The sequence below is a fragment of the Crocodylus porosus genome, unplaced genomic scaffold, assembly GCF_001723895.1.
Source record: "Crocodylus porosus isolate Cpor-Errol unplaced genomic scaffold, CroPor_comp1, whole genome shotgun sequence".
NCBI classification, from domain to species: Eukaryota; Metazoa; Chordata; order Crocodylia; family Crocodylidae; genus Crocodylus; species Crocodylus porosus.
The window spans coordinates 4,995,050-5,009,326 of NW_017728943.1; the positions used below are offsets into that span (position 1 = coordinate 4,995,050).

Below are 14,277 nucleotides of genomic sequence, written 5' to 3' on the forward strand. Positions count from 1 at the left end.
GAGGTGATCATGGGATACCAGATCAAAGGCTTTTTTGAAGTCAAGATATATGCAAGAAGATGAGCGAGAACAGACCCAATTCCCTACCCATCATCCCTACTGTTTCTCTGCAAGTTTGTGTACATAGAGCCAAGCCCTTACCTTTCTCTAAAAGTGCAAAATTTCAAGAAGTTAAATGAATAAAGGATATCAAACAACAAGAATGCACTTTTTGCAGAAAACAATTATTAAATTGATGCTTCCTGGCAAATGATTTAAATCATGATTTAAATTAAGTTTAATTTAAATACAATCTACCCTGGTGTAGATCTACCTCTAATATTTAATGAACTAAGATACCAGACAAGTCTGAAATACGTCTGGGAGGGATGTATTAAGACCAGTAACTTTTTAGCTTTGGGCACTTGATAATGTGCACTTGGATGAATTTTTCTGAAAATAAATTAAGCTGTGTTTTCAGCTAGAATTGTCAGTGGTTCTATTGCCAAGTCAAGGTTTTTAAAAACAAGAGCTTAATTTATAAGTACCTTGTTTATCTGGTGGCACGAACTGAATGCTATTCTCTTGAACTTTTCTCCTTGCACTGGCTTCTTGCTCCTCGGACCACTCTACATTATCCCTGTTGGGAAAAATCAGATGAGCTACCAGGCCAGGAAAGTTAAGCTAAACCAAAAATAGAGAAAACCACAAGCTACATGGAAACATTTCAACACCAAGTAAAGTGAGAGAGAGAAATATCCTTAATTAGTCAACAAAGGGAGCATGAGATGGCTCACTCAGGTGCAATCAACTGAAATACGGGCCTGCTCAGTAGTAATCTATCATTTATCACTTGTTGCAGATCCTGGTTCTACACTGTTTTTGTAAAAACATCCCGTTTCAATGGATGGAACTCCACAGTATAAAATTACCATCACATTTGACATTATCAGGCCTCCTTGTGGACAAGGCAGGAGTACTAAGGATTGCCTGGACTCTGTCATATATTAAAACTGTATTTTTTTTTTTAATCAGATCCACAACATAGCAGTTGGCTGGAAAAGCATAAGATGAAACTTCTGCCATCTACGCAGACACCAAAATAGGTTCTTCCATTGGACCAAGAGCCCCCAAAACTTTGATGTTTATTGAGTAACCTCAAGAAAATGACATGGTAATGTCATACATAGATTTAATGTTAAACAATATGCATTTCAATAAGCTAGAGCAGTGGCTTTCAATCTCTTTTCATTTGCAAACCCCCAAAACATTTTGAATGGAAGTGTGGACCCCTTTGGAAATTTGGATCCCCGAATGGAGGTATGGATGCCTCTGAATTCTAAGTGTGGGTATTCACATACTTTTGACTGATTATAGTCATTTTTTTCTCACCCTTGTGACAGTCTGCAGACTTTTAGGGACCGGTGGACCACAGATTGAAAACCATTGTGCTTGAGATAACACCAGGGAACAGGGAAGCTCTAAGGCATTAAGAGCACATTAACTCAGGGGTGGGCAAAATATGGCCCGCCAGGTCATTGTATCTGGTCCACAGGGCCCCTAAAAAATTCAGTAAATTAATATTTATTTGTTTCTTGCTGCCTGTCAAAGATGACAGGAGCCAGAGGCAGTAGGACCCAAGGGGAGCCTGCAGCAGAACCCAGCAGCCCAGACCCACCCCACCCCTTTCTCTGCTTCCTGGCCCTGCTCCAGCATCATGTAGCTCCCAAATGCATCACTGGACCAGGAGCACAGGACCATGCTGGTACATGTGTGTGCGTGTAGGCAGAGTGTGTGCGCATGTTCATAGGGTGTCCCACATGCACCCCCCCACTGCCATGCATGCAGACCCCAACCCCCCAGCTCCTACACCTCAGCCACCCTCCCCCCCATGAACCCCATACCCATACTCCCCACACATCCATCCACATGCTTCTGCATCCCACATATCTATACCCACCCCCCCACAATATACAAGAGTAAGACTTCATTTTAACCTACTGTGCACTGCAAATGTATGTAAATCAGGACAACATATTTTTTTAAATCAAATTAATGAATGTTGTGGATGTTCACTTTTTAGAATATAATTTAGTACTTTTCTGGTTCTGAGATGGCAAAATCCCTTGCTGAAAGGAGTACTTCCAGGGGTAAGGGGAGGGACTTCTGGTGGCAAAGGTCAGGGTTTACAAGATGACCGGGGGGCAAGGCACCTGTCAAGGGGTGGGGCTACCCTTGAGACCCTCAACAGCTTGTCAAAAGTGGCCCTCTGCCTGAAATAATTGCCCACCCCTGTACTAACTGCTCTGATGCGTATATAAAACTGGGCAAGCATTAAATGGGCCAAATTTGTTTGCTTGGTTGCTTTTGAATTAAGAACTTTGAAACATGAAGATACGGGCTATTCTGGCTTCAGCATGGATTTAAAAAAATATTTACATTTAACTATGACTTAAAAAAACAAAATGATACTTTCCTAGGAGTCCCTTTATTTTGTCAGAAAGAAGTATTGTGGATTTACTTTTAAAAGGTATCTTTGATATCAAATAATTCCTATTGCATTACTAAGCAATATATAAACTACATACAGAAATTACTTCACCCACCACCAAAACTTAGGCAGGTCTGGGATGGAACTCAGCAGCTTTAAAGCTAAGTTGAAAGGTATTAATTTCAGTCCACTTTTTTTAAAAGTACCAGGTACCTACAGTTCCCACTAAGCCCACTTCAGTGGACACTTTGTGGACACTTAACATTTCTGAAAAATAACAAAACAAACCCCAGAGCCTCCCACCGTTCCCAAGAGATGCTTATATTGTTCAACAGCATTCACTTTAGAGTAGTTTTGATGTCCTATTGACATGATCCCTAGATAGTTCATGCATCAGCTGCCAGGGCACTTGAAACATCAAAAACATCCAAAAAGCACCAAATATTTTAAGTGCTCTACAACCATTTATTTGCTGTGACAAACAACAGTTCAGGATAAAAAACAATGCATTTGATCAGGGAACAGAAAGTCAGGAGGAATTTGGGAGTAAGAACGTTAACAGCAGAAAATAAAATCCAGGAAGCACATTGAGCTCAATATCTCAGCCTTTTACTAGAAACGCTGTAGGACTTCAGTGCTGGACATCCCAAGACCAAACAGTCCCAGACTACAATGGGCACCGACATCACCACAAGCCAGAGGCAAGAGCTCCATCACTGAGCCCTCTACGACCGGTATCAAACCCAAAGAGACAGTCCTCACTATCATACCCCTGCAGCACAGGAGTGCCTCAGTCCTGAGCAAGGGCACTGGGTGGGCTCAATGCCTGCACGGTCACCTAGTGTCACCAGCTAAAGTGACCACTTGTTCCTAATTAGGTGGGACAGCCCTGAAATGGGAACTTCAAGACCCAGCCCCGGGCCCTGTGACTACCAGATAGCATTTGTCCTGGATTCCCAGTATCATGTGAGGATCCAGGTTTTCTGTGCACTGCAGAAAAACATGAGAAAGGGGCGTGGGGCAGAGCCATGCGCGACTCCTCTGGGGGCAGGGCCCGCTTGCCTATGCGCGCACCCCTAGGGAGGGGATCACGTGTCCCCCAGGAGCGGGGTCCCAGGGATCCTTGCCCGCCTGCCCACCCACCGGCTCGGGGGCGGCATCTGACGCGCCCTGGGCTGGGCCGCGCCCCTTCCCCGCCTCAGCCTAGGGGGCGCCCAGCAAGCAGGCCTCTCCGCTCGTGTCGGTCGGCCTGGCCCAGGACAAAGGCAGCGCGCTCACCAGGCGTTGTGCTGGAAGACGTGACTCGGATCGGTCAGGAGGCGGGTCCCGAACTGCTGCCGCTTCCCCGGAGCCGCCTCCGGCTCGCAGGGCGCCGCCATGCCAGGCCGCGGGACCCGGAACCGGAAACTAGCGCGATTTCCCCATGCCCACCGGCGAGACTTGCGTTGGTCGCCACAGCCGCGGGGTCACGTGGCCTGGGGCGGGGTGGGGCGAGCGAAGAGAAAGAGAAAGGGGAACCGGAAGGGAGGGGGCGGGGCCCAGGCACGTAGCAGCCGCTGCCGGCTCCTCCTCCTCCGGGCCCCGCCCGGAGACGGGGCAGGCGCGGGAGGAGCTGCCCCGCCAGTTACAAGACAGCTGCAGTCTCAGAGGCGGGCTTCTCCCCGCCCTCCCGGTCTGGGGTGTGCCCAGAGCCGGCGGCTGCTGCCGTTGGGGTGCGGGCTGCACGTGAGCGGGAAGGAGCCGGGATGTGCCGCGTCAGGGCAGCGGGATCCCGAGATCAGGACGCGTGGCTGCGCCAGACACCGTCTCGCGCCGCGGAGGGGAGAGCGCCCAATGCAGCCTGCGAGGCGGAGCAGCGGGATGCCCGGCGCCTCCAGCCCCCGGCGCTGAGGCTCCTATGCTTGGAGCTGGCTGTAGAGAAGGAACCGAGGTGGGCAGCAGAAAGCTAGGTGCCACTTATGATTTCTCACCATACTTGGCGGCATTGGTGAGGCATAGGGGGTGCACCCCCTGACAAGGATTGCCAACAGCACCTGCAAGCAGTCGCCACTCACCACCCCCCCCACCACTGACACCACCAGCAGCATCTGTGGGTGTCACCAATTGCTGCTGGCCATCGCTGCTGGCAGTGTCTGCGGGTGGTCACCAGCCGCTGGTCAGTGCCTGCCACCCCACTGCTGTGGCCACCTGCGGGCGGTCACCGTGCTCCCCCCCAGCCTCCAGGGGCACCCGTCATTTGTGCTTGGCAGTATCCAAAGGGGATACTTTCCCTCTCCCAGCCTCCAGGGCTGCAAGCTTAACCGCCCAAAATACGTGCAGAAAATTGAGGGTGGTGAACATGTGTGAGAGAGAGAGCGAGAGAGAGGAGGCAACAGCAATGTTAACAAGATGTGGCTGCCTGGTCATTTCTTTCTCATTGCTTTTCTCTTCCTTTCCCATCCTTAATGCCAGCGTCTGTGGAGGAGGCTGAGGAATGCTGTCTGTGGTACAGTTTGTTATCATACTTTCGAAGGTCACTGGGTGTCACCAGTTCCTGGCAGATGTTCCATGACCAGGAGTAGGTGGAAAAAGTGTGATAGAAGCTCTCGGTTCCTGCCTCTAACCCAGTCTGTCTGCCATGTACTTTCTGCCACAGTTTCAATAACCTGTTCCTCTCCTGGAGTGCTATCCCTTGCCTGTACGTATCAGTTACCTGCTTCACCTATGGAGAAAAGATGGAAATTGAAAGAGGCTGCAACACTGCATTTATTCACGTTTTATTCACCTTACCTCTCCCTTGCTCCTTCCCCCTGACATAAGACGCATGTAGTTTTTTCAGAAGGTGGAAAGAAGAAGACAAATGTCTTGCCAGCAGTTTGAACACCCAAGCTCTGCAGCAGGGAGAAAAGCAGCCTGTTGTTGCTTTGTTAACCCCCTAATATCTAGCTGGTTGTGCACAATTCCTTGCAGCAACAGCAGCAGTTCGGCAGCGTTCTTTCAGCATGTGCAGGGTTACTTCCCCCCCACAGACATTTACACATTTCACTTTGTCAAAAGGACACCCTTAGGTGGATGCTGGGACAGACCTGTTGGTATTCACTCCAGTACCCCACTAGTAAGAGACAAGGTGTCCCACTTCCAGCTTCCTGAATGAATAATCTCCTTTATCTGGATTGAAACCAGCACACTAGAGGCAAAAGGGATGCCATGGCCTACTCCCAATCCCTAGAGCTAGCCAGTGCATGGAAGAAGAGAATGCTGGATTAAAGAGTCCTTGCAGGAGCCTGAGCCTAGCTGGGTCTGAAAATCCCACATGGGGGAGGAGAGCCCACAGCATGGTGCTCATCAGGCATAGATTCAAAAGGCAAAGGGTGCTGGAAGTCCTCAGGAGAGGTGTTTGGTTTTATACTCACATTTGTTCGTATCTCATTCAAGTTTTCTATAGTCAACCAGCGTTCCTTGTTCAGCAACTGGGGGTTTAGACTAAGGGAGGTTCGCCGTTCCTGGAAGTCATCAGGAGGTTTGAAAGCAGTTGCCTAATTTAAAAAAAAAACAGAAAGTAGGTGTTTATCTGCTTTTGGTCCTAATGCTTTTAGGGACAACAAAGCCCTCTCTAATGCACCTAGGCAATTGTTTATTGTTGTGTATTGGGGGAAATCCTTACTTGAAGCATGAGATTTGACTAGTCCTATCTTGGCAAGCATGTTCTCAGTTACACTGGTATCAATCCAGACTGATTCTACTGAAGTCAGTGGAGTTGCTTTTAATTTACACTAGAAAAACCAAGATAAGATTAGGCTTAAGCACTTTCAATGCTGATGTATGCCAAAATACTTTTAATAAAACATAGACTGGTGGGCTCTGAAAGTATTATTCCGTGTTACTAAACATAGCCAGGGGTTCCCATAAAAAACAGTTTGGGTGAGTATTGTAGGGGAGAATAGAGAATTAGGTATGCTTGTGGAATGGGTTGTCTGGTTTGAGAGAGAGGTAGTTAGCTGTGTTAGTCTGAAGATAGTCAGAAGGCAGGGAAGATACGCATCTTTATAACTAGCTAAGATTTATATCGAGAGCACAAGGTTTCAGGAACTTAAGTTCATTCCTTCACTATTGTATGGCCTCAGTTACTTGATGCTGAGATTGGGACCTGAAGAGCCTAGGGCTGTTCTCTTCTCCAGCATTTAGAGAGAGGCTTATTCCTCCAGATATCCCGCCTAGACAGCTGCAGAGGCAGCTTTGCCATGTTTTCTCCCAGAATCTTCTGGGAGCAGTGACCATAAGATGATGCAGATCAGGATCCTGAGGAAAGTAAGGTAGGAGAGCAGCAGAGTAGGGACCCTAGACTTCAGAAAAGCAGACTTCATCTTGCTCAGGGAACTGATGGGCAGGATCCCCTGGAAGGCCAGATTGAGGAGGAAAGGAGTCCAGGAGAACTGGTTGTATTTTAAAGAAACCTTACTGAGGGCACAGGAATGAACCAACTTGATGTGCAGGAAGATTAGCAAGAATGGTAGAAGACCAGCTTGGCTTAGCAGAGAACTGTTTAGTGAGTTAAAACACAAAAAGGAAGCTTGCAAAAAATGGAAATGGGCAAATGACTAGGGAGGAATATGAGAGTATTGCTTTGCATGCAGGAATGAAATCAGGAAGGCCAAAGCAAAACTGGAGTTCCAGCTAGTGAGGGACATGAAGAATAAGGGTTTTGACAAGTATGTTAGCAACAAAAGGAAGATCAGGAAAAGGTGTGGGTCCCTTACTGAATGAGGAAGGCGACCTAGTGACAGATGACTTGGAAAAGCCTGAAGTACTCAATGCCTTTTTTACCACTGTCTTCGCAAGCAAGGTCAGCTCCCAGACTACTGCACCTGGCAGCACAGTATGGGAAGAAGGTGACCAGCCAACAGTGGTAAAAGAACTGGTTAGGGCCTATTAAGAAAAAGCTGGACATGTACAGGTCCATGGGGCTGGATGTGATGCACCCGAGAGAACTGAGGGAGTTGGTTGATGTGACTGCATACAAACTTTCTGTTTTTCTCACCAACAAACAGCTCACTAGCCATCCTCTTTGAAAACTTGTGGCAATCAGAAGAGGTCCTGGATGATTTGAAAACAGCAAATATAGTGCTCATATTTAAGAACGAGAAGGAGGATCTAGAGGGGAATTACAGACCAGTCAGCCTCACCACAGTCCCTGGAAAAATTGTGCAACAGGTCTTCAAGAAATCCATTTCTAAGTACTTGGAGGAGAAGAAGGTGACTAGAAACAGTCAGCCTGGATTCACCAAGGGCAAATCATTCCTGACCAACCTGATTGCCTTCTATGACAAGATATCTGGCTCTCTGAATGTGGGGAGAGCAGTGGACGTGATATACCTTCTCTTCAGCAAGGCTTTAGATACAGTGTCCCACAACATTCTTGCAAGCAATCCAAGGAAATATAGGTTGGATGAATGGACTGTAAGGTGGATAAAAACTAGGTGGATTGTCAGGCTCAAAGTATAGTAATCAATGGCTTGATGTCTAGTTGTCAGCTAGAATGAAGTGCAGTGCCCCAGGGGTTGGTCCTGGCGCCTGTTTTGTTCAGTATCTTTGACCTGGAAGATGAGATGAAGTGTACCCTCAGCAAGTTTGTAGATGACACCAAGTGGGTGGGAGTACTAGATACACTGGAGGGTAGGCCTAGGATTCAGAGCGACCTTGACAAGTTGGAGGACTGGACCAAAAGAAATCTCATGAGGTTCAGTTAAGACAAGTGAGAAGTCCTGCACTTAGGATGGAACAATCCTATGCACCAGTACAGACTGGGGACCAACTGGCTAAGCTGCAGCTCTGTAGAAAGGAACCTGGGGGTTACATTGGACAATAAGCTGAATATGAGCCAACAGTGTGTCCTTGTTGCAAAGAAGGCTAATGGCATACTGGGCTGCATTAGTATGAATGTTGCCAGCAGATTGAGGGGAGTGATTATTCTCCTCTATTCAGCACTGGTGAAGCCACATCTGGATTGCTTTGTCCAGTTTTGGGCCCCCCACTACAGAAAGGATGTACAGAAATAGAAAATCCTATTTTAATGCCCATTAGTAAAAATGTACTTTTTGTGACATTTTAAAATTCTGCATTAAAGCGCACACGTAGACATGTCCAGTAAGTCCACTGCATTAAACACACATTAAATTATAGAGTATCCAAGGTCTGTTTAAACCTAAGGTAACTCTTTATAGCTGAGCATGATGAAGACATGTTAGTGTATATAGTGAACAGAATTCATGGGAGTGGTGTGGTCAGTCTCATGTCTGGCCATCTTTGGTTCTGCTTGATGACTAGCTAATCACTCAGAGATGCCTGATGGGTCAGCACTAAGCTTGGAGAAAGACTCTTCTTCACATTTCTGGATTTACCAGAAGCCCTCTTAAGGGCTCTGCCACTGTGCACTTGTACTAATGAATATGAATTAAATAACCGCAAAAACAGGTCTGGGACACGGGGGCTTTCTCTTACAGGGAACCAGATAGCATTTTTCCAGTTACCTCCTTCAGAAATGAGTCTAAAAAATTTAAAGGGAAGCTAAATTGATGTAATTTGATTCCTCTTCAGCACATTTAGTTGTCTACCACATTGCTATAGGCTTCTGTAGACGTACTCAGACTCACTCCTGTTTCATATCACTGAATCTGGCTCACGAGGTGTAATGCATTCTAAAGTTGGTGAGAAAAATGGGAAGTTTGTAAGAGAGTGGGTTAAAGCAGCACCTAACCTACTGCCACTTCCATGAGCTTCCAGCTCCCTAGATAAGATGCACTAATGTAGACCTTTAGATATGAGTAGAGATGTCTAAAAGAATGTGGCTAGGATTTTCAAAGACATCTAAGGCTCCTTTGCAAAACCGATCGCCTGAGCCTAACAGAATCTAAGTTACACCACCTTCCATGTCACCTTGCAATAGGTCTCAGGTGCCTACATGCCAGTTGCATGCCAGGCATGTTGACACCACAGATTTCAGTGGGAATGTATCTGTGCCACAAGGATTCAGACTTGTTCTTGTGCCTCGGAGGTCATTCCATAGTTAAACTGCTTCTGCTCACCTCATGCACCCAGTTTCTTTTATGAAAGAAGTGGTTTTCAAAGGATGGTATCCTTTTTTTCCTCCTCTGCATCTCCAGCTTTTGCAAGTCTTTTTGTGGCCTGGTCTTTGTCATGCCATCTCGATTGGGAAGCAATGGGAAGATGGGTATTTGTGCATAAGGGCTGTTCGAAGTGGAAATACTTGCTAACAAAAGGAAGAAAAAGACTGGGCGTTAGTAATTGAGCACTGCTGTCTGCTGTTTAGCTCTTAGCTCTTCTTACTTTATGACCACTCCAACCAACTCTGAACTGTGCAAGTCCTGAGATCCCTACTACTCACCTTCCTCCTCTCTTTGTACCTTGTTTTCCTTAAGACAGAAGTGTGTACTGGCAGACCAGACAAGCCAGCTTGCAATGGTACTAGACATGTTGGTTCAAGCTTTTCGCTAAAGGCTGCCCCATGCCAACCCAACTCTACACAGTTAGTCATTTGGGCTAATGTGTCAAAGATGGCTAGATGTAATTGTAGCTATGTCACTTGTGTGCTGTTGGCTACAAAAAATGGCCTGCCTTCAGCAGGCCAGGCTAATAAGCCATCCAGGCTCATGCAGTAATATCTGAGTTGGGGTGCACCACTTTAGAGATGTCAGGGCCTAATTTTCAGGGGCATTTGAACCCCTACTATTCCCTCTGAAGCCAAAGCAAGTTGGGGGTTCTTAGCTCCCTTAAATAATCAGGCCTCTGTATGTGTAAAGTTAGGAATCCATAAACGGAGGTACCACAAATTAGAGAACGCTTCTGAAAATGTCTTAATGAGTCATCGTAAGAACTAAACACATAGTCTTCTGTAGGAGGTGAGCTGCTGTACTTTGATTTGCCACAAAGAGGAGCTAAACATTATTTAAGGCTGGCTTGGCTAATCTGATTGTTTTAAACCAGGGCTCTCCAACTAGCAGCCTATGGGGTGCATGCTGTCCCCAAGGGCGGGTCCCCATGTGCAGGGGTGTGCACTTGTAGAGGCACAAATAGTGGCAGCACAAATTTGTAGCTGCTGCTTTGTACCCCATCGCATTCCGTTGCATGTGAGTTTTGGCATGCAGCAAATTGTCCTGGATAGGGGTTGGGGAGGCTGGGTTCAGTACCTGTGCTGGCCTCAGCAGTTTTACCTGGTGGCATGCTGGAGCAGCAGGGGCAGCATGGAGGCTTGGCCAGCAGCCAGAACATTGCTCTGGATGGCCTGGTCTCCATTTGTTCTGGCACACACTTGTTTTGCATGCATTGTACCACTTTTTATTCTGGTGGGTTTTTTTGCTACCAGGATTTCTCAGTAGCAAATTTTCCACCATGTTGCAAGTTTGCAGCATGGTACATGTTTTCATGTTCCCCATGTGTGGCTTGTGGCACCATAAAGTGGTTTGTGGTGCCACAAACTGCACGGCCCTGCGCATGGGTATACCCACCCCAAGGGATTAAGCTGCAGCCCCTGGGCTCCTGGTGCAGGCACTGCTCCCCTTTGCGATCCTGCATTGATGCTGGAGTCCCTGAACTCCCCCATCCTCCCTCAGCTTCCACTGCCTGCCCTCAATCTTGCAAGTAGGGCAGAGCAGGGTGGTGTGGCCCATGGGGCTGCAGGAGCGAGGGCTGCTGGGGACCGCATTTGGCACCTGCCCCACCATGGTGCAGTCACTTCCCATGCAGCAGGTGAGAGCCACATGGCAAGACTGCAGCGCACATCACATCTGTTCACACAGGGGGCCCACATGGTGCGGCATGTCCATGTATCGGGGCCATAGGCATGGCAGAGGCTCAAGTGATGTTTTGGGACTTGTCCTCATATGGTGCTTTGGGTGCTTGTGGTGTGATGGGGGAGAGAAGGCTTATGTGACATGTCAGCTCCAATACAAGGTGGCGGGGGTAGTAAGAGAGACTCATGTAGCACAGCATGGAACCTGTGTGACATATAGCCCTGGGGGTGTTCAGCTTGTGTGGCATGGCTGGGAGGCCAGCAGTCTGCAGCCACTTTGAAGTTGGGCAGCCCTGCTTTAGAGTGGCAGTTCTCAACCTTTATAAACTCAAGTCACCCCTGGTAGGCCTTGAGGCACCCCTCGTAAAATGTCAACTCTTACCGATTGCTTGTTTTTTGACTATGGAACAGTAATAGAGCAATTCTTGAGGGGTAAACAACTTGGGAATGTTTTTGACACTACAGCTTCCTATACTGACACTTTTCCTATCTTGTAGCACCTGAGGCTACAGTGGCACCCTGGTGGAGAATTACTGCTGTAGACCTTAATGGAGTGATAGTGCAATCCCTTAGATTAAAATTATTTTTTGCCACAGTTTGACTTGGACCCAGTCTACCTAGTAAGGTTGTTGTTCCCTTTAACCCCATTCAAACATTTGTGTTAATATACAGGACAAGGGCACCAACAGCATGAGTGCAGACCCACACTCTGTATTGAAAGTGGTATTATCAAGGGTGCCATTTCACAACAGCTGGATTTACCAATGCAGATTGGACCCAACTGACATTACAAGGTCACTGGTTCTCATAGAGCTGACTGGACTGTTTGTGCAGCCTCTTCTTATAACATCTTATTGTGACTTTTCAGAAAAAGCCCCCAGCTATATATGTTCATTGCTGCCCTGTCCAGACACTTGCATAGCAGTGTGAAGAAATCTGGTTCCCTGGACTTCAGGTCTAGGTCTGACTCAAGCCTGGAAGAACAGAATGGTCTAATAGAGTCAGGTCTTGGACCTGTACATGGCAATACTATACACTTCTGCAAACTGTTACTTTTTAGCACCTTGGCTTTCTTGCTTGATATAGTGTTCTGTTTGGCACTGCCAATGAATGGTATTTCGGAGAGACTGCCATTTATTTTTTACCCAGTTAAAGAAGAGGCAAACCTAACAATGGTAGTGCTCCATGTTGGTGGAGCTTAGAAGAATGCCCCAACCCTGTTTCTGATTCAGATCCTGACTGGATAAGTCGCCTGGAGTTGGGAAATCCAATTCAGTAGTTGGTTCTGAAAATTTGGGCTGAAATGATATGCCTGAGATCAGTGAGTCTGTGGCACAACCTGGAAAAAAATCCAGTGTCCTGCACTTGAAATATATGATTATGTTCCCTTCCATTATTCACACATCTTGATATGTGAGTGTTAATAGTGGCTATTTTGGGTACAAGTGGATACTTTGAGTGGGTTTACCAACTGCTAGTTGTGAAAAATTTTTGCTAACCAAGGCTTCATTCACAGCCTGCTGGAATTTAAGGAAAGACCTCCCTGTAACAAGGGATCCGGGTCTTATTACTGTAAAAGGGCTGAAGGGTCAGCAAAATCTATGAGGCCCCTTTAAGAATAGCAGTTTTGTGGCCAGAGGCGCAGCAACTCAAAACGGGAGAATGTAGCAGCAAAAAGAGACCAGGAAAGGAAGACCAACTGGAAAGGAATCTTTGGTCTGTAGACTGCAAGGGCAAGAAAAATGTAGTACTTACAGTAGTAGGCAGTCCTGGGAGAGCAGCTGCTTGGGCAGCAGAACTGCCAGCTTCTGGAAAGGACAGACTGCTAGGCAGTGAGCTTCATGGAGGCTCCACTCCTGACCAGAAGTGAACTGCAACCAGTACCAAGACTGCTTAATGACAAGCAACTAACTCAGGACCGTAGACCAGTGCTTATAGAATGGGCTGAGAGCGATAAGGCTCTAGCTGGAATAATGGAAACCCTTGGGCCAAGGCTGAGCAGCAGGGGTTAGCTGACTGATAGCTGGCCAGTATATAGGCTTGTCCCAAGGCAGAAGGGAGTCACTGTGCAGGAAGGGCAAGGGAGCCCTCCTTCTTGTTGGTGAGTGTGCCTGGAAGAGTTAAAATTTTGGTTCATGCTTGTTTTTATTTAGTGGGGTTATATTTTTGTTAAGAATCAGTTTGACCAGAGTAGTTGAAAATGGGGTGGTTTGGAGGCAGCACGGCAGAGTGCCCCAGAGCCTGCTGAAATTGTTAACTCTGTGAGGGTCAGGGGCTGGGAAAGGGATATGCTGAGGCCAGAGAGCCAGACCAGAACTAATGGGCCAGGGCTAAAGACTACAACCAAAGAAAAGTGGGCTAAAGCTGAGGGGTCTGAAGCCTAGACAGACCGGACAGAGCCTGAGCTGCAGAAACTGGTGAGCCAGAAGGCTATGAATAAGGACTGAATAATACCTACAAGGCATAAGTATTGCTGGGGTCATGGCTGAAGGGCACAATTAGTTCTCCAATCAGTGATTAGTGCCCCAGAGCACAGGCAAACAATGAGGTGGGTATATGGAGAAACTGGAGAGGAAAAGGTTAGCACGGCCACACCAGTGGACTTTGAGTCAGGCAGGGGAAGAAGACTTCACCTTTACTTCACTATTTGAATAGCTGTGAGATTGGACCTAGCCTCTTCGGCATTGCCAGTAAAGCCCTGTTCAGCTCCATAACAGAAGTGAATGAGCTTTGAGCAGTCCTTACCTCTGAGGGTTTCAACACAGCTTTGCAGCTCCTTGTTGTTCATGACTGGGATGCGGGCAACCTTTGCAAAGGCATGTGTGGGGGATGCAGCATGTTTCTGTTGAGCCTGGTGTTTTTTGAATTTGTGGAGCCTTTTATTATGACATATAAAGCTGTCCATGACCATCCAAGCTTTCTTGCTAGTGCAGTCCAGGAACTTGTTTCTGTAGTAACTAGAAAAGAAAAGATGTTATTGGACAAGACAACGGTGCCCTTGAGGAGTCTCATTTCCACCTTA

The 14,277-nt window shown here is 47.2% G+C and overlaps 2 protein-coding genes across 3 annotated transcripts in view; both read right to left on the reverse strand.

Annotated features, from left to right (window-relative positions):
* The window catches only part of METTL2A (methyltransferase like 2A), a 29,207-nt gene extending 25,317 nt beyond the window's left edge, over nt 1-3,890 (reverse strand). The window contains exons 1-2 of one of the 2 annotated variants that reach the window (XR_002103361.1): nt 3,749-3,890; nt 528-619 (exon numbers count right to left, since the gene is read on the reverse strand). Coding sequence is in view for 1 of the 2 variants with exons in the window: in XM_019548487.1 (XP_019404032.1) it covers nt 528-619; nt 3,749-3,849 (193 nt within the window). In the remaining variant the exon portion in view is untranslated. The remainder of the gene's footprint in view (nt 1-527; nt 620-3,748) is intronic. The other variant, XM_019548487.1, reaches the window with a different exon arrangement.
* A 938-nt stretch (nt 3,891-4,828) lies between these two features.
* EFCAB3 (EF-hand calcium binding domain 3) overlaps nt 4,829-14,277 on the reverse strand; it is a 41,581-nt gene continuing 32,132 nt past the window's right edge. Inside the window, exons 13-16 of the mRNA XM_019548522.1 lie at nt 13,895-14,212; nt 9,532-9,742; nt 5,863-5,985; nt 4,829-5,171 (exon numbers count right to left, since the gene is read on the reverse strand). Coding sequence (XP_019404067.1) covers nt 4,884-5,171; nt 5,863-5,985; nt 9,532-9,742; nt 13,895-14,212 — 940 coding nt within the window. The 3' untranslated portion in view covers nt 4,829-4,883. The remainder of the gene's footprint in view (nt 5,172-5,862; nt 5,986-9,531; nt 9,743-13,894; nt 14,213-14,277) is intronic.